The sequence below is a fragment of the Halichondria panicea genome, chromosome 1 (assembly GCF_963675165.1).
Source record: "Halichondria panicea chromosome 1, odHalPani1.1, whole genome shotgun sequence".
In the NCBI taxonomy this organism is placed as follows: domain Eukaryota; kingdom Metazoa; phylum Porifera; class Demospongiae; order Suberitida; family Halichondriidae; genus Halichondria; species Halichondria panicea.
In genome coordinates, this window is record NC_087377.1 from 8,994,348 (window position 1) to 9,018,611 (window position 24,264).

General features: G+C 39.3%; 1 protein-coding gene across 3 annotated transcripts; it reads left to right on the top strand.

Annotated features, from left to right (window-relative positions):
• The first annotated feature begins 7,688 nt into the window (after positions 1–7,688).
• LOC135341050 (uncharacterized) lies at positions 7,689–19,347 on the top strand. 3 transcript variants are annotated; one of them, XM_064537528.1, is made up of 12 exons: positions 7,689–7,769; positions 11,071–11,119; positions 11,425–11,790; positions 11,844–12,119; positions 12,182–12,273; positions 12,337–12,556; positions 12,612–12,899; positions 12,944–13,198; positions 16,667–16,786; positions 16,854–16,952; positions 17,624–17,675; positions 18,987–19,347. In XM_064537528.1, the coding sequence occupies exons 1-12, from the start codon at positions 7,740–7,742 to the stop codon at positions 19,198–19,200; spliced, it is 2,061 nt and encodes a 686-aa protein (XP_064393598.1). In that variant the 5' UTR covers positions 7,689–7,739; the 3' UTR covers positions 19,201–19,347. The 3 variants fall into 3 exon arrangements, with proteins under 3 accessions (XP_064393598.1, XP_064393590.1, XP_064393607.1); XM_064537520.1 differs by lacking the exon at positions 7,689–7,769 and adding an exon at positions 10,814–10,928; XM_064537537.1 differs by lacking the exons at positions 7,689–7,769; positions 17,624–17,675; positions 18,987–19,347 and adding exons at positions 10,814–10,928; positions 17,400–17,610.
• The last annotated feature ends 4,917 nt before the right edge of the window (positions 19,348–24,264 follow it).

Here is a 24,264-nt window from a genome sequence, read left to right on the forward strand (position 1 = left end):
AAATATTGGCGATGTGGCCTACCGTCTGTAATAGGCCTCCCTAGCTGATAAATTATGCTCGGAATAATTTTAGCATAATATAGGTGTCTAAAGAATAGCTGGGAATAATAGGTAGCAATGTCCATTTTTGGTAAAGATCATTACATAAAGTTTTGCATAACTTCCTCTACAATAATCAGTCCTTCTCACTAATTGTGCCACAATGCTTCTGTGGTTCGGAGTGTGTAATAAACGGACTCGTCATAATTACGCAATTGTGCGATTGAAAAGTATGCTGATGTTTTTAACACATTATGACATTCCATGTTGTACAACTATAGAGCTAGATCTACCATAAAAGTATGTGAAATAGACAATAACAATTCAAATAACCAACGAACAAAATAAGCCAGTCTCGCAAATTTAAAAGACGTCAACATCGTTGTTTCAGCTTCGGATCCACTGAATGATGTGTGTTCAATTGCTGCTGCTTTCATCCTCAGCGAAGCCTGCATGGACAATTAATTATATCATGCCTATCTATATAAGGCAAGGCGCTTGCTTTAATTCAGACGTTTATGGTATAATAAACGTATGAATGCCGTCTGTTACGTTGAAATTTATTGCTGTCTTTTTATAGGCAAGTAGATTAAATCTATTAATGTACTCAACCATCAATGTTTCTATAATTATAATCATATAGCATGTCTCACGATTAGAGGAGTGTTACAAAATAACGACTATAACAGGAGAATAAACTTGACTATAAAACTGTAGAGGCATGCTGATCTGAAGAAGTTACGCTATTGCAAGACTTTGTGAGTGGCAATGGTGCATGGTAAGACATGTACTGCACACATGGGACTACCGTATTTATTCGATTTAAGGTGTAAATAATTACAATGCCACTTTTGTAGGGCGAATATTTATGTTGCCGTCTTTGCGTCGCATATTTAGAGAGTTGTATATAATTCGGAGGTCGGTCGAGGTTACTCTATTAGCCTCGATTTCAAGCCGTTTAAAATACTTCGTTTCTAGCGGCCTAAACGGAGGTCAAAGTATAACCACCAGTGACTTATAAATTGCCATATTTTGACCTCTATTTAAGGACGCTATATAAAAAAATAAGTCAACGCTACTTTTTAGAGGTCAGAAAATTCCCTAATATAGAAGATATCGCGAATCACCTTAATCAGTATAGTATCTAATTCTAACACATTGTAAATGTTTTGTAGCACTTAGTACCAGAGGACACATCTCGTGATCTCTATTCCAATCTTTTTGACATAGGTTTTCAAGGTACTGTGTTCCCACAATAACTATCTTATTTGCTTAGCTGGCAGTTAGTTTACCGTGACCATGGCGCGACAAACCCTAGGCTTGTAGAACGCTTGTAAACATTAATTTTAGCCAGCTCTGTAAGTTGCTCAAGTGTTTCTCCAGCTGATGCCCTGGTTATAACTCATTCAGATACCGTACAGAGGGTATATTTTGAGGGTATAAACTTTTGCAGAAAACCGTTTATGAAAGGTTTTTTGCGGAATAGCAGCCTTCATGCATGTGATATTAATTTTGTGGGTATAAAACTGCGAACATTTATACCCTCGAAATAATTATACCCGTTATACGGTATTTATTGACGGGTGTAGTGCTCTTACTTTTTGTAGCAAGCATATCTCGTAACTGAATAGCGGGGTTCACTGAGGTTCATCAACGGAAAGAGTTTAATCTAGGACCTATACTACCAACTTTGAAAAGCAAAACGAGGGCCTTTTATTGTACAATCATATAAAGCATGACCGTAATTAGTAGTTCATTCTTACTTTTAGTGGACAGAATTTCATCTAGTAGGCCTAAACATTTTGTGGAATAATGAAACCATCAATTAATACTACGTACACATAGCTAATTATTTTCACAATAAATAATTATTTATTAATCCGACTATGTACATGTAACCTGTAATACTGGTATCTTTGTACTGCATATAATTGGGGGTGTGGTTAACAAAGTGGGCATGGCCCCCACAATTTTGCGGCGCGCTATGTACCGCGTGCAAAGTTCTTTCCCCCAAAACATTTTATCTTAGATGAAACCCTGATAGAGAGTTCTGCTCCCCTTTAGAGCTCTATATTGATGCAAAAAGCAGCAGGGTCTGAAGAATTTTCTAAGACTGACAAAACCAGGGCTGCTTAATAATATTATTTATCCTATAAAAGATTAAGGAGATTCCTGACTAGTTTTACAATAAAATAAAACCTAAACAGCAGCATCAAAATCATTGAACTTCAACTGGACCTTTTTGGAGTTAGTTTCTATAATTATATCCACATAAACACAAACTATGTATACCGCATAGCGGGAAATTTTCGCTAAATGGATCGAGAGCCCTCAGAAGAAATGTTTGCAGTTATAATAATTACCGTCTTTCTTCTAATTACAGCGCCACTTATGATCTTCCAGTGGCGCACAAATAGAACAAGCTATAATTCCAGTTTGGTCTTATATTAGAGTGGTGCTTAACAATAGAATGTAGAGTACTGAGTAGTTGTTTCTATGAGGCTTCATATCAGTTGTATATAAAGTCTTGAGGCCACCTTATAATTTATTTTCTAATTACCTAAGCGCCAGCAAAAAATAATTCCAGAATTTACTTGGATTAAAAATTTATTTAGATTTAGAATTTACTTAGATTAGAAAATGGAATTGGAGTAAAATAAAAATAATTTTGTGAACTTGGTGCTTCTATTAGAGTGGCGCTGCAATTAGAAGACGGTATTCGTGTTTCAACGCCAAGAAACCACACCCACCCACTAACAAGTTTTCATATGTAAACGTATAAAGTACCGGTATGTACGTGGGCCAGTTTAAATTTTCGCGGTACCATAATTATTCGATTTAAGGCGACATTTTAAAATAATTACAAAGCCAGAGGTCGTTTTGGAGGTTTAAAAATTATGTTGAAGTCCTGGTGTCGCATATTTAGAGGGTCGCATCTAATTGGAGGTTACTCTACTATCTTCGATTATAGGCCGCTTAAATTACATTGTTTCTTACGGCCTGGAATCGAGGCTATGGTTTGACCTCTATTTAGGACGTGACATAAAAAAATAATTGTCAATGCAGCACACTACTTTTAGAGGTCAGAAAATGGGAAAAGATCGAGGGTGTCGCATATTTGGCCATTGGAGGGTCGCTTTAAATTGATGAAAAATTTCCCTCTATATAGACGTCTACAGTATAGTTCACTCTTACTTTTGGTGCTGATGACTTGAGACTTCTGCTCTCCTTTGAAACTCAAAGTGCAAAGGACAGCGCGATCTGAAGAATTTTCTAAGGACTTGGGACTTGATCTCAAAAGAAATAGAAGAGCAGCTGCAACTGCATTGCAGAAAAATTGATCATGTGATCCAGAGCCTCCCTGGCCATGTGCGCGCAGTCTTCTTCTCTGCGACTCGACTCTCAGACTGCCAGTAGACTGTTCTGATCCTAAAGCAACAGCAGGATCTAGACTACTAAAGGTTAGCCAGTTTTTAGATCTATTCAGTAGAACATGGCATAGGCTATATGCAATCACCCAAATTCACAAGTCCCCCATTATTTTGTTAATTTTATGGATGTATCAAGCTAGTGGACTCCACCAGGCCCGCCGTGTGTTTATATATCTATGCCCCCAGCCCCGTTTGTGTGTTGTATCCCCATAGCAACATCGAAACATGTCTATTAAACTACTCAGACATAATTCATCTATAAATTCTCAATGCAGTCGCAGCGCAGCTGGCTGTGATTTATAGGGTGCCTTACTCACAAGAGTAACCTGAAACTGCCTTATATTCTTGTTATCAAAATTAATTGTGTCTATAATATAAATTAATTTTGTGGATTTGTTGTTGTCGATCTAACTTTTAGGCCACTCCAAATGACACCCTGGTTTCTGGTCCTGAAGTTTTTCTAATTGCATGCGGGCGGGCGGCTTTTCTTATTGTGTCATTATTTCACCTTATGAATCTCATTATTTTGCTATCACACTATTTTGTACCACATGGACCATTCTGCGCATGCGTAGTAAAAATAATGAGATAGAAATCCAAGAATAAAATCTGATGCAGGCGGTGGACCAGAAACCAGAGTATCACTTGGAGTGGCCTTATAGTTAAATTCAGTTGTACACAAGTATAATTGTTATGTTGTCTTAGAACTGTTATGTTGTACAGTAGACTTTCGCTAATCTGGCTCTGAAGTACATTCACCTCAATATAATTATGGTCGTTTCGTTTGCTAGCTTGATCATTACTGCAAAACTCGCCCTGAAATGCGGCCACTCGCTATTCTGTATAATGGTCAGTTCTGGCTGTCCCAAACTAGGTTTTTACGTTTATTACTACCAGATATGACGTTTTGGGTGTGGTTTGAACGACTTCTATAAAGAGAATAATTAATCGAGAGAGAGAGAACTGCAAGACTACAAATGTAGTCATATTATTCGAGGCAGGACTGTTTTTTAGCCGCGGCTATTTTCTGAAATGCAGCCACCTCGCTATTGCGGCCAAACTGCACTGTCTCAAGGGTGACCGGATTAGCAAGAGTCTACTGTATATTCAACGATCTGCCCTGTACGATTCTTGTAATTATGTGTTGTTATAATTACATACATAGTGTGTGAAATTATAACGCACTCCATTTTTACAGTGTAGTAACCATGCATAAATCGTGTGATAATCACGTATGAATTTTTACAGTATATATTCACGTATCCTATTAAAAAGTACAAATAAAATTACCGTATATACCTGCCCGAAAATACGCCCCCTTCGTATTTTCGTGTGATATACTGCTATACTAGTCTAAGCTATACTGAGAGCGTTATATTTGTATAAGCTTATAATCAATTTCACCGCAAAATAGATGTCATTTCATTATTATATGTTCCAGACTACAGAGTAGCACTCTCTTCAATGACATGTTCAGTGCAACAGGTGAAAACATTAATTGTCTCATTGAACTAATTCTTTCTATATAGCAGACAGAGTGCTAGCACTGCGTTTACAAGAGGAAACTAACGGAAAGCAATAAATTATCTTGGTGTTGAAACTTGAAAGACACAGACCATGCAGAACTAGAAAACTTACTAGTCAGAAAACATTGTTATAGTATATATACATGTGCAGTGCGTGAGATTATTTACACCCTGTGTATACGACTTTTCTCAGTATCCCTATAATAGGTAAACAATGACAGAATCGATTGCTGCTGAAGAATTAACCGATTTACCACGATTAACTTCTGGGGCAAGTCTCCAGCTTTGGCTAGCCGGCCAAGGAAACAATGCTCACTATTATTACACCAGCATCAGATTTACTCCGTATATAGAAGCTGGGGGTTTTTGGAATTATTTACGTCCCTGTTTTAACAGTTGCATGCAATATCAATTAAGGATAACTCTATAGCTCAGAAGAGGCAGAAATTCTAGATGGTATATAAAGTGCGCATGTGAAAACGATTGACTTAGCCCTATATATAAAAATATAGTGAGGCTCACTTCAATATAGGACTTAGGGTACAAGCGGGTATTATGAGACATCTAAATTTTTTCTTACCTCCCTGTATTGCAGTAATTTTAAGGGAGCTAAATTTTGTTTACACCCTCCTTGAATTGTTTACGCCCCTGTTTTAACAGTGCAAGGGAATAGTGTTAAATTATTAATATTAAGGATAACTCTATAGTTCAGAAGAGTTAGAAATTCTAGATGGTGGTGTATAAAGTGCGCATGTGAAGACAATGGACACAATACAATTTAGCCCAATGGATGAAAGTAGTGAGGCTCACTTTCAATATTAGAACTTACATCAAAGTAGAGCGAATGCACAATAATTATACTGTATAACAGGTAAATTTTGTGGGGTAAAAAATTTATTATTTTCTTCATGAGCAAGCTAAACGAAATTTACCCACCAAAACGTATAGGTGTGGTTTATCCTAAACGCATGCAATACAGTGCATGTAAGGAAGCAAACCAAAATTTGTGCTCACACCACTGTTCCAAGTTCAACAAATTTTTTACCCCACGAAAATTACCTGCTAAACTACCAGTAGTACCTGCACATCCATGTTCTGCATTCTCCAAAACTAGGGTTTGGCCACGGTAGATTATGCTGGTAAGAATAATAGGCAGGTTTTGAATACAGGTCAGTACGAATTGTTTATAGGCCTGACGGAAGTATACTGGTGGCTATACAGACTACTTATCTCCTTGGCATTCTATATTATAGTGTTATAGATAGAGTCATGTGGCCATGCATTATTTATAATGTTTGATGTTACTTGTGCAACGACCCGGGGTCTGGAGGAATAATGTGGGAATAATAGGCAATTTGAAAAGAATAATAGGCTGTTAACTTGAGCATAAAAGAATAGCAATATCTCGAGCATAATCCACCAATCCCTATCCAAAATTCCAGCTACACAGTCACAAAATAATTTATAGTATTATATCAGCTACGCATAAATTGTTGTCTGTTTACTCTTAAGCCAGATCATCGATAATTTGCAATAATTATATAAGCCTCCAGTAAAGCTCAACGAGGTCTTTTTGTCTTACAATTTTTACGTGGCATCTTCACCACGATTTCAATTTCTATCTTGAGACAGTGGGGCATTCGTTATTTGCCAACAATTAATTGGCTATTGATTGCGCTACATTATCACGATCAGATTTACCGCGGCCATTTAATTATGTTACTTCGTTAATAACATGGGTTGAGATACAACCACTGGGCAGGCCTCACCTCCAATGCTTCAGCCTCACAGGCTTTTGGTGGAAGCTATGTTTTTGGTAAACAGTCGACACCCTCTCTTTTCTGAGGCCTAATCTTAATCAGCATGAGATTAAGATTAGGCACCCCTTCTCGCTATCTTACAGGGTCATTTTGCCGAGTTCCTTAAGATAAATTATACCATCACTTTTATAGCCCACTTGTGTTAGTTAAGTACAGCTTATTAAATTAAACTTTTCACTTATTAATTTTTTCCCGTTGATTCACTCTTATAATAGGGGCTGTATAACCTAATCATGATAATCTCAACTCTATTGGAGCCCTAGGGCTATAACAGTGATTCTCACACTCATGCTCGCATTATCACTTCTGATTAGCTTTCGTACTCTCTAACGTTCTGCTACCATATAATTATATCCAGTTCTGGTTGTCACTTAAAATAAACTCAAGCCACCAAAATTTCAAGTTAACTGTAACGTAATCTTTCAAAAATGGCTGGCTCCAAGCCCAATTTCTTGTTGTCTCAATCTATTGGCTCCTTTTACACCTTAGGGTTAGGTATAGATAGATAATACAGCAGTCTGGTGAGTTACTCATTTGTTATAAATGAATGAATCGTACCTACGTGTTGATCGAGTCTGTACAACACGGACGTCATCCAACTCAGTATAATTATTACTGTATATAGTACATACCGTATTACTAGAATATTTTACGGTTAAAAAATCTTTGCGAATCAGCCAAATCAGCAAAAATGTGACCCTTTCTTCAAGCATTAATTGTCTAACGTCTTGAGTAACTTCAAGAAGACAATGCATGTGCTATCAGATATATGACTTTAATCGGTATCAGAAGAATCCTCCAGTTGACCCAGAAGGTAAGTACATGAACGTTACCCAAGTTAATTCTAGTATACCACACATCTTACCATATCAGGAAAATACTGTACTCCAACTTCTTTGAGGTATACACATGTCACATCAGAGATGAGGAACCATCCTTACACCTTTGCAAAGGTACATGTAATTTGTAGTAGTCGGAAGCAGTTACAACTTCGTCTGTGTGAATTAGTATCGCCTACTTCCCTCTGACACATTTACCTTTAATCATTGATCCTTTTTTTGTCACATAAATTTTGAAGATTTTGTCATCCTTAGAATGAAAGCCTTATGATATTCATAATTATACCACTATAGCTGTTGTGATTGCTGTCTCGTGCATTTTTATTGTTAGGGTATCTTGCATGGGGCACTATCGGTTGCGAGCAATCTTAGTTATCACCTTTTTGGCCAGCATAATAACCATAATTTAGATTCATTGCTTCATATTCTAAGCAACCCTCTCCATCGTTATAATAACATTTCCTGTGTTTTTTGCAATTTGGCCTATAAGTTTAAGCCAAGAGTTCATTAGGAAGAGTACACAACTCCACCTAAAACCAAAGGGGGCGTTTCTCCAATCTTACGTCGCAACCACATGCTATTGTGAAATCAAACTTGCAATGAAAACATAGTGATAATTATCACTCATTTACAACTGCCAGTAGTAAATAACATAGTTACTAATTTTATTCATTGCCTTTCCTGCTAGTTGCGGTTATTACTATGGGGTGCCGTTTGTCTCAAAACTAATAAACAGTCAGATGTTTACCAAAGAGGTCGATGTTTAGCAGCCAGGTCGATGTTTAGCAAAGCTACCAGATCACACAATGCAGATATTAGGGCGTGGTTTCTTGTGATACGCCTTAATTAGAATTGTGCTAGAGATGAATGCCCTACTGCCTAATTATAGCCAGTGCTATTTTCATCTTCAGAATCTACTAAGTAAACCTCTGTTTGTAACAGCAGTAGTAGGAGCAATGGCTATAACATCTTGCAACTAGCTAGCACATTAATTAAGTATCACAAGAAACCACGCCCTAATATCTGCACTTTGTGCGATCTGGTAGCTTTGCTAAACATCGATCTGGTTGCATGCTAAACATCGACCTAGTTGCTAAACATCGACCTGGTTGCTAAACATCGACCTGGTCTCTAAACATCGATCTGGTTGCTAAACATCGACCTGGTCTCTAAACATCGACCTGGTCTCTAAACATCGATCTGGTTGCTAAACATCGACCTGGTCTGCAAAGATCTGGTTGCTAAACATCGATCTGGTTGCTAAACATCGATCTGATAAGCATAAATTTGTCTCTAAACATCGATCTGGTAGGTAAACATCGACTCTTTATTAGTTTTGAGACAAACGGCACCCCATATATTACAGCCATAGATTGAAAAGGAAGGGGATTGGAAACGAAAATTTTTGCGTGAAACACTCCGCGTTATAGGGCGTGGCTAAAACTACAAAGGGATTATTTTATAGTCAGCATGCTTGGCTGCCATACAATGTGCTGTACATAGAAATGGTGAAATTGATCACTTTTAATGTTGAATATTCTAAAAAGTAAAGAGAATATAGCTCTAAAAGGTCGACTAAACAACGCAACCACTATCACTAAACAAATAAATGCTATAAAAGAAGGAATAGCCCTTACTATGAAGTCGTGAGAGGTCAAGGCCCGTGGTGTGTCTAAAAGTATACTAAAGCAGTTTGAAGGACTATACTGCAAACGTTTATGAACAGTAAAGCTTATCCATGGCATGAAACCATTCTATATAGCACTTAGATACATAATAACCAAGTCAAGCAATGTCTTTTGCTGTTTAGGCTTCGCAGCAGGGAAAGAGAAAAGTTGACATGGAGTAATTCAAGCTATACTCAACAAAAACTAAAAACAGAGTAAAGACAGCGGACTTAGACAAGTTAGAGCTTGTCAGTGGTGTAAACTTACTTCTCTAGAGTAACCTCCCAGCCTCTGAGTGATTGCTAGTGGATAGGAGAGCTAGAAAAACAGTTGAAATACAACCAGAGTACGGTCAAAACAAAAATAATCGCGATCGCGAAATCATAACGCGGAGTGTTTCAACCATTTACACAGGGAGGCCTGGTCATTTCCAATCCCCTTCCTTTTCAATCTATGCTACAGCCAGTATCTGTGACGTAAGATTGGAGGAATGCTTTTTGTGTACAGTCTATTGGAGTTGCGTACTCTTCCTAATGAACTCTTGGTTTAAGCCTATAAACAACAGTCGTAGGTGTTTTTGTAATGTAGCTACGTAGACTCGCAAGCCACTCCCTTTTCTCTGATTGGACGGGGGCGGGAGAAAAGGGACTGGTGACTCTGGGCTACAGCTTGTGTAAATCAGGAATGCTATTAAATATTAATGTCACGTGCAAATTATCCAATTTATTCTGATGCGTCAAAAGCTAAAGACACACAGAAGACAAGTATACAGATCTATCTAGCCAGCCTTTTGATTTTATAGATCCTTGTACCAGTGTCTGTTGTGCCACAACTTGTGGATTAGCATGGAACAGCTGATGAACGTAGAAATCTTGGCAGTCCTTCTTTGAACTGAGGAGTGGCAGGGATTTAAGACAGCTTGTACAAGTCTGACTACTCTCAATTCAACTGCTGCCGTCTGCCATTATCTGTCTTGTATTGTACAGGTTATTAAAAGCTTTAGGCAACCAATGACTTTCGGCTGCCAGTTCTCATCACGTAAAACTAAAACAAGCTAATCTCTGCTGGTGTCTTAGATGACTATATCCTAGCTGAATGCCTGATGATGTTATTACTCCATCATCTTCTCTTTTCTAGCACTAGCATCCATTCTTAAACTGTTGCTAAGAAGCCCGCGATCACTTTTGCAGGCTACGCAATTCTACTTAACCTCACGCAATTTTTGGATCACGTGGAAAAATCAATGAATAATCTCTACCCAAATTCTGGTAGAGACACAAAATGTGTCCCAGAGTCACCAGTCCCTTTTCTCCCGCCCCCGTCCAATCAGAGAAAAGGGAGTGGCTTGCGAGTCTAGTAGCTACGAGGGACTAGTACAGGTACATGTGGTATAATGTGTTTATGTTTCATAATCATTGTTTACAATCATGATTGTCATGGTTTTGTTATGAGGGAAAGGAATGTAAAATATTAATGGTGTTGCAATAGTCAGGTCAAAGTCCAGTCCAGTAGTAGTATAGTACACTACACTATACTAGCTGGTACAGTACAGTAACTTACTTTGCCTGGCCCTATGTTAGATCTAAATGTCGCAATGAGAGCAAAGGTAAAGGCCCTTGACCACTACTACCTCAGTACCTAGCCAGTAAATAGTAACCTTGTATCATCTCGATCTATAGCTGGTAGAAGTATTAAATAATGTCAGTGCTAGAGATCTACTCATGCAACTCACTCTTGTCAATTCACAGATTGTTGTTACCTGCTTAATACTGTTAGGGACTCTGCTTATTAAGTCAGGTAAGCTTGGACTTGACTCCATGTTTTAACTTGTGTGCACGTGTGTTCAAGTTTCGTACGTCATAATTATATCTGCATGGTCATCTATACCTATGATGTTTGTCGCAGCAATTACTTACAGAACATGAATTGTATTTTAAAACAAATAAACTCCTTTTTTGTGTACTGCATTCGAAAACGTATGGGCCACCATTATTTCAAAGAAGAAGTAGAATAGTTTTTGCTTTAATAGGACCCTATTTAAGTGCTAGCATATAGCATATACTCTGTGATAAAAGCAGTGAAGAATACTGTCATAAATCTAGGTGATGGAGCCACTGACACCTTAGTCTCCCCCACTGTTCCCAATGGAAGACTGTGTTTCTGTCCTGGTGATGTGGAGACCTACACTTGTACTGTGGTCGGTGGAGCTGTTACAGTGTGGTCAGGAACTGCCTTTGACTGTCCCTCAAGCAATGAAATACAATTAGCTCATGCTCTGTACTCTGGAGGGACTGCTACTGGAGAATGTGGGGCTATTATTGGTAATGGTATTTCAGTGGACACTAGTGCAGCAGAATTTTGCTACACATCAGAACTGTCAGTCACTATTAGTGCCAACATGGATGGGCAAACTGTAGGATGTACAAGAGATATTACTCTGATTGGCATTGATTCATTGCGAGTAGCAGGTAAATAGCATCACAGTGTGACAACGGTCTACTGACCTTTAACCCCCCCACAGGTCCACCCCCACCACCAACTAACATGATGGTGACAGAGGTTGGTGTGTCCTCATTTACTATAACTTGGGTGGAGCCAACCAGTAGCTGTGGAATTTCCTTCTCATACGATGTCGTCTCAGATTGTGGAGGCTCTTGTTCAGTTAGTTCCAGCACGTCAGGAGTTTGTTCTGGTTGGACTGCTCCACAGAGCTGCTCAATTATGGTCAGGGCCAACTCTGACTTGTGTGGTGGTCAGACTGGAAGCTTCAGCACTCCTGTAATGCTAAACTTAATGGGTGAGTGAGAGCTATATATATAGGGTAAGTGTGGCATTGTGACTCATAACAATTCTCCATAGAACCATCTCCCCCTCCTGAGGGTGATGTCAGTTTGCTGGCAGTGTATTCTGATAACAGCCTCAACTCTATCACTGTCACCTTCCCAACAGTAGTAAGCAAGTATCTCTCTAACTTGGTATAGCATTCTTCAATAATTATTACCATGGACATACAGAGTCCTGTTGAGGTTGCTCCTGGTTTGGTTCCTGCAGTTACTTACTCTGTACGAACCATTGGTGATCCACAAGTTGTTCTCAAAGGCAACTGCAATGCTACCCTGTGTCAGTACCAGACGGAGTTCACTAGTGATAATCGTCCCAGCAATGATTTTACTGTGACTGTTACCGTGTCCAATGGAATTGGAGGTGATCAATCAGTGAATACACCCTTCCAAGGTGAGTTTGATGTTGTCCATCCATACAGTTTAACTACTGAGTATTTTTTTTGCAGTGCCAGTCAATATCTCTTCTTTGGTTACTCTAACAGTTGTTGTAATAGATTCCAATGCTAATGTGTCCGCTCGTTTGTCCAGTGGTTTCCAAGGCTCCACCGGTTTGACAGTGACCTACGGAATAACTCCTAACTGTGATGCCAACACTATGATGACAGCTAACGGCATGGCTGGGGATACTCTGAAAGTTGTCCTGGCATCTCTACAACCTGATTTAACTTATTGTTATTCCATTTACTTCAACCAAAGAGTACTATCATTTAAGGTGGTGGGAGTGTTCCGCTCAGGTGGGTCTTGTATAAGTATTGTTGATAATATCACACACATGCAGAATGTGATGCAGCTGATCTGTCAAGTCACAGTGTGTTACAATCCTCAGAGGTGTGTTTATTAGATGGTTTTGCTGGTGGTATCACGATCCCTAGTGGACGTGTGTGCTACACTGGGACAGTCCTTGGAGCCCAACACACGGCACAATCTTTCTGCAACCAAGGTTACCAGCTCATCTCCACCTCCTCTCCATCCAGAGTGTGTCAGAGTGATGGCACATGGAGTGGAACTGTTGCTCTGTGTGAACCTATACCATGTAAGTATAAAGAGAACAAGCTTTAGAACTTATTGTGTAGAGACTCTCGCTAATCCAGCTCTGTGGTCATCTTGATAATAACTGCCGTTTTGTTGGGCACGGATTGCTAGCTAGTATTAAGAATCCTAGATCCGCCACTGCTGACTTAATGAAAGCACCACAGGTGCTGATGCCTCGGTGGAGATGCCAAAGCTACATAACATAAAGCTACATTTTTGCATTACACACACAAATGTAATAAATTTACTGCAGCAAACTCAAAGAGTGGGTAATGATTGGCCATGAATGTTGTTAAAACGATCGATGCCAAAAGTTTAAGTAATGCATGGCTGCCATCGACATCAGCAGAGCCTTGCAGCTCTCTTCTCACTCTTGCAGCTACCAATAGCTAGCGTTCTAGTGCAGAGCTAACTACTAAGTAGAGTAGCAACACTCAGGTAAACAAGTTTGGCTGCGTGCTCTTCTGAAAAGGCTGCAATGGCATCCCAAGTAAGCAAAACTAGGCATAACTTGAGAACGAAGCATTATTTTGCAAATGAACAAATGAAAACATGACTAGAAGCCTATAGAAACTCTTACTTGCACTTCATTGATCCTTGAGCAGCTGTAGCAGTCTACATATACACAGACATGCACACACACACACACCATACTGATAGATAGTGTACAAGGAAAGGGATTGGAAACGCATTATTTACTGACCTTAACTTGGATTACAGACCCTTCATTGCGGCGTAAATTTGAGGCCACATTGATATTAATTTTAACTATATTTTAAGCATAATGAGTGTGCCACAAGCTCAAGCTCAGGCTGGCTGTGGAGTACCTCAAGAAGCTCATACTGTGGACAGTGTAGTTAAAGCATAGATTGAACTCTTCAATCTATGGTTAAAGGATAAAGGCTTCATGATGGCATCCATATCAGCAAAAAAGCTAGATTTATTTTATTCACGACAAAAACACGTATTTATTATCTTACTGAACTAGAATCTTGACACTAATCATAAGCATGATAAGTGTATTGTACTCTAAGAATGTCATAATTATAATATTAAAGTGGTTGCAGAGAGAATTAAAAACAGTACAAGCAAAAATAAACACGTACATATATACTTAATATGAGGTGAGGTTACTACGTGTCTTATGGATACATTGTTGAATTCATGTCTTCCTTACGGTGGCCCTGAGTGTTACTATTAGTTCACCTTAGCTACTTGATAGTTCGCCTACCTTAGCTACTTGATAGTTCAACTACCTTAAGTTTGTAGTTCAACAACCTTAGCTACTTGATAGTTCGCCTACCTTAGCTACTTGATAGTTCGCCAACCTTAGCTACTTGATAGTTCACCTACCTTAGCTACTTCGAAACCTTTGAACTGTATGTTAATGCTGCTGGAGCCATGCGACTCAATATAAATGAGAGCTCCATGTATATATACAGGTACTGAGGATTATCTGCAGCCGGTTAGTGCTACCCTATGGGTAACAGCAATGCAAGATGAGAGTACCACACTTGATTCATTTGGAAGTTACATGTTATTCACAATACTAGCTAGTCTAATAGCTTGGGGCAATAGAGCTAGGATTAAGATACGTTTACCTCCCCTCTGAGAAAAAATCTGGCCCCAGACTAATACAACACATGCAGTTCAAGTTGTTCACGTTTATATCTCCTAATCCCATCGCAGCACAAGAATTCTGTACTATACAATGGTTCTGGTGTGGTACTCTAGTCTTGCATTGCTGTTAGATAAACCTCAGTACCTGTATACGTGCATATGTAGCTCTCATTATTGATCTCTAGTCACTATGTACAGTACGGCTACAGCAGCATTAAATAGAATTAACATGCAGTTCAAAGGTCAACTGCGAAGTAGCTAAGGTAGGTGAACTATCAAGTAGCTAAGGTAGGCGAACTATCAAGTAGAACTACCCAGTAGCTAAGGTAGGTGAACTACCCAGTAGCTAAGGTAGGCGAACTATCAAGTAGAACTACCCAGTAGCTAAGGTAGGCGAAGTATCAAGTAGCTAAGGTGAACTAATAGTAACGCTCAGGGCCACCGTACTTCCTAGATGCTTTTGTTTTGTTGAGAGAGAGTGGGATCTGGTTGAGGAGGACTTGCACCTTTTATTACGAGCTTTTTCTTCACATCCTAAAAAGACAATTAATTAATCACTTTAAAAAACATGATATAAAAGTTGTTGTAAATCACGATTGGATGCCCTGATCACTCCAAAATCATTTGCATACTACATTCTAGCATGAGTACTACAATAATATAAAACAATACAGCTAATCTGCAAAAGTCTATTTGAGAAATAGCTTCCACAAAATTGTCACTATAGTACAACATTTTTTACTTAAAGCAGAGTGTAACTCACTAATCTATGCAATATGAGGCTTATGCTATAACTATAGCTCTATTATGTAAGAACAAGATTCTCTCATGTAACCAATCCATAATACCTTACATTGAGCAATAGAGCTTCTGCAAACAACTCACCCTAACTTTCAAGGTTTAAAAACACTTTTTGGGGTGCTACCATTGGAAAGCTTATGTTTTTATGTACCCAAAGAGCTTACTTGATTGGCTTGAACGCTGAAAGAATGATCTTGAAGTCCAAAAATATAGCTCAAAAAACAACAAATGACCTTTTGACTAACAATGAACAGCATTAAAAATCGTAAGTAGGATTGTACCATCCAAACTTCTGTTGAAAACATTGGTGCATGCACATGATGCGTTTCCAATCCGTTTCCTTTGCTATCTATGCACACACACACACACTGTCATATACCTTGCTTGCGCATGCGCACCGAGGTATAAATATGCACCAACTAATTCAGTTCAGAACATCTTTCAAATCTCAGTAAATCTGTACAAGAGTATAGATAATAGCTGGCCAGTTTTAGCCTCGTCACCGCGCCTATTTCCACCTATAAGTAATTATGGTCTAGCGATGACACAATTAAGGTACATGCAGAAAAGAACCTCGATTATCCAGCCCTCCATTATCCAGAACCTCAATTATCTGGCTTGGAAGTTTCTTTTTAATTAATTCAGAAAATGGGCGTGTCCCTGAAATGCGCATGCGCATTGCAGCTGTTACTATGGATACAGGTCTGCTTATCCTCTGCGCATGCGCAGAAAGCCATGCAGCACTGCTGTTTATCAAAAGTGGGTGGATCTAGGCGTGGTTTATCTATTTAGTTATCTGGCCTGCCTCTGGAACCAAGGTGTCCGGATAATCGAGGTTCTACTGTATGTACATAACACATCATCTGGTCATTGTATCTTGCAAATCTGATTGGACACGACATCTGAGAAACAAGAAAAGTTGCTCATCTATTTATATCAGAGTTATTTGGAGCACTCTGCGAAATTTTAGTTTCTCGAACTTGTGAAGAAAGCGCTATACGGTATTGTAGACAATACTATAGTTTAACTATACTTTCTTTTCACATAGTTCCAAGTTGGGTTATAGCTGTCTGTATAAGTGATGTTGTCCTCTCCTTTGCTATTGGAATTGTTGTGGGAATATTGCTCACTCATTTTTGTGGGATATTCGTACAAGGAATTCGACAAAGTAAGTCAATGAATAACCCAGCCTACAGAAAAAGTGCATGTAGATCTATTGTATACGCTCATTGTAGGAAAGTGTGGCACTCTACTGTTGGTCATTTTTCTTATAATCGTGTTTGGTCTTGGAATTGGTATTCTCATTGGCTACTGCTGTGTGAAGAACAAGAAAGGTGTGTTGTGTATACTGATACAATTGCTTGTTGACTAGCAGACTAAGCTGTGACAGGCTCTGGGAAAACCTGACATTTGGAGCAGACTAAAATTTCGTTGATTAATGTACCAAGTGATAGAGCAGAGCATTGCCTACATAATGATATGCTTAGTGTTCACATACCTAGTTTCATACCCGAGTTATGCGCGTTAGAAACTTGAAGCTGTAAAATGTAGTATCAAGAAAAACGCCTCTCAAAGATTGCTCAATTAGGAAAAATAAGGTAATAGCGAAAGTTTGGATGAGGCGCTTCGATGGAAAGATTTGGATTTAGAGCATCAGATTTTACAGAGAGGTAGTAGAAGGACTATAGATACTTATACACCAATAACATTTTATTTTAGATTTTACACTGTAGGCACAAATTTAGCTATAGCTCAATACCAAATTCTGCTACAAATCTCAGGTTTTCCCAGAGCCTGTCACAGCTAATACTCGAGCCTACCACTTAAGGAATTTTAGTAAGTTTTGTTCTTGGTTCTCCTACTAGGAGTGCATGCATGAGGTAAGAACTCTTATTTGAGGTAAGGGTAGGTAATCTTATTTACGCCTGTGGTACACTATATAATCAGATAGGTAAGCTGCCATATTGCACTTTTATCATAATCCTTTTCACTGTATATACTTTAGAAACTCAGAAGAAAAAGTATAAAGGATCAGTCAAAGATGAAAATTCAAAAGGGTGAGAGTGAGTCGTAAAACCAGTGTATAATTTTATACTCTTAAGACATTTTACCAAACTCTTCCGCCATGTCTGACCAACCAAATTGTTAGAGCCACATTTTTCTGGTTAATATGTACGCAAGAACTGCAGATTCTCTGTATTCCTGTCTGGGGAGGAATAGTGCATATAGCAGCGTGTGCGGTGCTTAGTTTTCTTGAATATAGCCAGAGTGTCATACAGGGGGAAGGGGGATCCTCTGGCTCAATCCCCCCCCCCAATTTGCATTCAGGTATACTAGTTGTATGACTGAGCATAGCCAGCTATAATTATATGTAACATAATTATACTAACAAGGTATTGAACATTGAAATCTTCTGGTAACTTTTAGACCCCTCCCCTCACTTCAAATGACACCCTGGAATATAATTATAGTTAGGCCATGCACTCCAAATGAGGGTGTACTTTAATCAGAGACTTCTGTGAATTATGTGTTCGCTGGATCATTATTCAATACCATGAATATCATTATAAACATTCGATTTCATCGATGAATTTCATATAACAATCACAACAAAATCCCCAGCAGGAAACTACGGTCTGTCTCATTTGCAGTGGCCTTGTTATATCAGCTTTATTGGTTGGTTAGAGAGAAATTGAAAATGGAGTACCCTTTCCCGCGGTTCAATTGAGGCTGTCGTAAGCTGTAAGGGGTGTGGCTTTCGAGGTAGCCAAGCTGATGCCTATTTCTACACACCACTAGCAAATGTGCTCATTCTGTGCAGCTTACTTCTAGTTAAAGATCTATACCTATTTCAGAATTTATCCTGCACGCTTACATGTTATAGCAATAAATACCCTAAAATAGCACTTTGAAGCGTCTCTACTGGGTGTGGTTAGTCATTAGCTAGTACCACACGTGGCTCACAGAATAGGGGTGTTATAAATTGCTGAGGAGATAATGTCTCGAGGAAACATAATTATTTCGAGCAAGTCACCCGGCAAACAATAGTCCTGAGATAGTTTTCAAGGCCTCTGTGTAGAACTAATGTAAATGGTCACGTGCACTGTTTTCAATCTCTCTCTTCCTTTATCTATGGTTAAGCTATTAGTACTTGTGAGTGTCCTGTGTGGTCTTCAGTGTATATATATAGTCAGCTGTTATATTATATCTCCATGTTCGTCAACAGAAGCCTTACTGATTAGGCCATATTCCTGTCCACGCATTTAACTATACTTGTTTAAGCGTTGCACAAGGTTATAATTCAACAACTTTTTTTGCTAGCATTTTTTTTGCTAGCATTTTGATTGCCTGTGCATAATTAATTGCAGGAGGTCTGATAAATTAACTGGAACTGAAATGAGCTCACCACCACCTGTGGTATACAAAGAGATTTTAGACCCCCTGGCTCAAGAAAACCTTGCGTACAGCCATGTTCAACAATTACAGGCTCCACTTGAACAGAGAGGACCAGTATACGAGGACATTAAACCAGACCCCCACACTCAGGGGAACGTTGCTTATGGACATGTGCAATTTCATTAGCTCCAAGCGGCATACAATGAATTATAGTGTTTTAGAGTAAAATTAGTATCAGTTTTATGTAATTAGTGTCAGTTTTTTTATCCTCCCTGTGTAAATCTCATGCATGGTTCAATAAACTTATATTCATGCACTATAATCACTACATTACTAACTACAAGCTAGTGCTAGATATAAAACGCTAGTCTTAAAATATACACAAATTGCGAGCACAGATATAAACGTTACATTTGTGGGTCTCGAACACCTGCACAGGACAATATTAGAAAAGTGTGTACCTTATGGCCTTGGCTTTAGTGAACAAATGTAGCACCTAGAATATTGTGTTCGACCTAATGTCCATGCAGTGTGCATATCGTGTAACTGGGGGATATATTATATTTGGAGAATAAGCCATTTGAACTAACTTGGCGCTTTTTAATTTGGCGTCTCTGGCGTGGCTATAGTACAGCAATGACGCGCGTGTCCACTGGAAAACTTTAATTTGGCGATTTAAAATTTCAGTTTCAGTAAAATTTGCCAAATTAAAACACCCGCCAAATTTTTCAGTTCTACAATAATGTGGTAGATTTAGGATATGATAAGACCTTCCCTTCATCTGTTTTCTTAGAATTGTACTTTTTAACTCGTGACTCGTAATTATTGCTCCCTTTAATTTGGTCGTTTTAAATTTAGCGATTTTCAGTATAATTTGCCAAATCGCCAAATTAAAACATTCGTCAAATTTTCCCGTTATATACAATATCCCTTCGCTATGTGTGGTAGCAGAGTCTGCATGGAAGGCATTCAACGTACTACATTTTGTATATACATCTGTAAATAAATTATTACAGCATTTAGCTTTTGAAGACCACTATTGCAATGTATACACATCGATCTATATTCTCAAGCGTTGTTGAACCAAATTACCCATGCATGCAGCCATGCACTGTGTAATTATGTAATAGGTATAACTGCTGCCCAAAAATTAGTGTATATAGATGATGATTACATAATTATTAGGAGCGGTTTCCTTATGACCTGGGGCTCAAAGTTCTGAATTTAAATAGCAGAAAAGAATTAACGTGCATACTGCATAGCTTTCCTCGTTCCATTAGGAATTTGCCATGCATTGAACGTATGTTATGCATGCATGCACGTATGTTTATGGTTGCATTCATTTTCTTATGATTTTGCTGAAAGCTAACATTCAAGTTTGCTTAGCAAATGTATAATTATTATTGTTGTCTGAATAACATGATAAACATGAAGGCTTTTATAGTTATGTGTTTTCATAAATTCTTGTCAATAACAGGCCACATAGGAAATATCTCATAATTATATATCCATATACATCGTAATACAGTAGACTTTCGATAATCTAGCTCTCTGAATTACGGTCACCTCGATACACCAGTCGTTTCGTTTGGCACAGATTGGCAGTTGCTATTCCGTATTATTCTGGCTGCCCCAAACTATATAGAGTTTTAATTTATTATAATAGAGCATCATTTAAAAAGTGCGTTCTACATTACTGAGCTGTAAAATACAAAACATTAATTTTAAGAAAGAGCGGCAAAATCAGTCATTAGATTCGAGGCACTGAGGGACCGCTATATTTAGCCGCGGCTATTTTCTGAAATACATGCAGTCACCTCGCTATATATTGCGGCCAAACTTCAAGGGTGACCAAATTAACGAGAATTTACAACATAAGAATTTGCAAGACACCTGGAGCTTACATCACTACACCAATAAACTATGACTGGATCATCATTATTTTAAGTATAATAATTTTATCATCACACTCTCCTTGTACCAGGTAAAGATTACATGTGACGTATATAATTTCTGAATGATTAGACAGTTCTACTATTTCATGTAAGTAATGAATCATTCACTTACTCCCTCCATCGCACTCCATGACCCACTGATTGGCAATGACGGATTGGAACAGACAACGGATCCATTGGGTTGAGTCAGTACAAGGGCTGAGAAAAAGTATTACCTTAAGGACACTATTTTAAACGGGTACTAAATTTGGCGGTTTGGAGACCTACCAATTTGGCAGGTACTAATTTTAGCTATTTCATAATTCAGTTTCCAAATTTTTTAATTAGCGATAGGAATAATTATCACACACAATTGAATTGAATGAATTAGCTAGTGTCACAAACAATGCATTCAAAAGGGTCCTCTGGTGGTAAAACAGTTGTTCCATCCAATAGTCCTGATATGCCAGCCTTCATCCATCCATTATATATGACTTTTCTTCCTTTCTCAGTTGAAAAGAAGTTATACAAGTTAACTAACCATTGGGCATGGAGTGGTTTAATCACTGAAAGACGAAAGTCAACTTCAACATCTTCAAGATTCATTTCAGAGTCTAGTTGATCAAGAGCTCAATTCTGATGATAATTCAGATATGGAAATATAGATCTAGATCATACAAGAATACACTACTAAACTAGTACTATACTGTACGTACATATACATGTATTATATTTGTTGTACTAGACCTATAATGATAGCTAATAGACTATACTGAACACGCCTACTATTCATAAATTTTCACGGTACAGGCTCAATCCGCGAAAACCGCGAACAGAAGAAGACTATCTCCTTTTAGAGGACTAGCACTGAAGAAACCTCCACGCAAAGACGTGTGCAGTACACATCATGGATTCTCCGACGATGGAAGAAATAGAAGAAGTAGTGGTAGCTACCTACAGGATTTTCTCTGACCAGACCTGTGCCCCTGAGCTCGCGGAAGCTGACCATACCTGTGATCAAGGGACTGCCTGACACTGGATCAAAGGAGGAGACAATCCTAATGATAGAGGGAAAGCTGGTAGACGAGGGACGTGGTACTCCTGACGTTCAGGTGGCAATGGAGGCCCCTGAAGATCCCCAGAAGATTGTGCTGCAGCTGCTGGATGCCGAAGATGCCTTCCTCCGGATCGGACTGCAGAGAGCTGGGAGACACGGATGATGGTGAGATGATGGTGAAACTGAGGGAGAAGAAGGTCATGAGGATCCCACACTGGAGCAGACAGAACAGGCTCCTCACGGAGGAGGTAAGCTCCATGAGAACGAAGTTACAGAACGTTAATGTACGAATGAAAGATTTGTGGAAAGCTAATTGTTCGCTAGCTAGAGAATTTGAAGAGGTGGTGCAATGTAAAGATGATGAAATAGCCGAGCTAAAACGTCAGTTAGCAAATACGAGCATTGTAGTACCTACGTTGAGGGAAACGGCCCCTGAATTTATGCATGGTACAATTACTGATGTTAATGATGTTACTACCGGGGGAATTGCCCCAGTAGAACGGACAGTGAGTGGTGCTAGACGTGGTAGAGCACCGCCAGTAGATCCCTATTCCGGGGAAGATGAGTGTGTCCGGCTAGACGACTGGCTGCCTGCCCTGACCCAAGCGTCAACCTGGAATCAGTGGACCGAGGAGGACCAGTTGATCCAACTAGCTGGACACCTGAGGGGGCGTGCCCTTCAGGAGTGGACAAGTAGACCTACACCACTGCTATAGGTAGAACGTTTAGATCCTGGTGGGCGAATGTTAGCTGTCCAGGACTTCCGTCATGCCTCACAAAAGACTGTAGCCGAATTTATCCGTAGGCTAGAAAGGCACTTTAGAGTGGCCTATGGCAGAGATGGTTTGGGTAGCGAAACCAGAAATACGTTATTACATAGTCAGCTTCAGGAGGGACTAAGACTCGAGCTGATGAGAGCCCCGCCTGTATCCGGTGCGGAAACCTACCCAACCTTATGTCTAGCTGCTAAAAACGAGGAACGTCGTATTGCAGAGAATAAAAAACGACAGCTATATCTAGTGGCAATCAGCCACGGAATCTCACTAGCCTCCCTAACCAGCCTCGGAATCCCGATGGCCCCAGCCAGATGAATAGGAGAAGCAGACCTTTTAACCAGAGCCCCAGAAATAAACTAACATGCTTTGCAAACGAATGCAAGAAACCTAGAACAGAGAGTAGGGGCAGAACTATACCTAAGTCAACTTACAGGAGTGCCAAACAAGTTAGATCTGATGACCTGAGACCGGCTAGATTATCTCTTGTAGTGAAGACGAGGACATAAGAGACATCAAGAAAGTAGACGGAGGAAGTGATCCCAAGTGTGTCACAGTGTTGTTGCAAGGAGTACCTGCCACAGGCCTCATAGATAGCGGGGCGGACATTACCATAATGGGTGGTGAACTATTTAAAACAGTAGCTGTAGCAGCTCTGCAGAAGGCGGACAAGACACCGAAGACGTACGACCAGAGAGTATTCTCCCTGGATGGATGCCTCGTTTTGTCAATCGAGTTTGATGGCAAGAGCCTCACTACCCCAGTATACCTGAAAATGGACTCCCCCGATGGCTTGCTACTATCAGAAGGCGTGTGCCGGTGTCATAAAATTTTGGGCCCCCCCATGTTTAGGCCCCCCCGGGCCTAGAATTTTAAAATTTTGGGCCCCCCGGGCCTAGGATGTTAACAGTTTAGGCCCCCCAGGGGGTCCAAACTGTTAACATTCTAGGCCCCCCACTGTGAGATTAGGCCCCCCTCTTCTGCTATCCTTTTCTGCATGATAGAACGAAGTCAAAGAGATATAATAATATGGTAAGGTTAGCTCTATTAGTTGACAAAGCATCAAAGAGACTGCATGCATGCAAAGACTCTGTATCAAAGTAGCAAAAATGTTTGCATTATTATTCTATCATGGAATTCAAAGTGAAGGAAGATTTACCTTTCAAGTTACTCATGCTTTACCTATAAGAGTTAAATGCTTTGATGCAGCTCTGCAATGTTGGATCTGCCTGTAAGACAATCGATGTTGTTGCATAGCTATCGCCATATTTGCAACTTCGTGCTTACTTTCTCAGCCAAATTTCAGAACAAAAAAAGTATAAAACACACAATTTCAGTGCAAAGACAACAATTCATATCTTCCTCTATGTTTTCCTATACATAGAAGATGTAAATTGTTGTGGGGATGCTCCAATAGCATCACTGGCTCAGCTCTCAAGTAATGTGGAATCACAGATAGAAGTCAAGAGAGAAACTGTTGTATCAT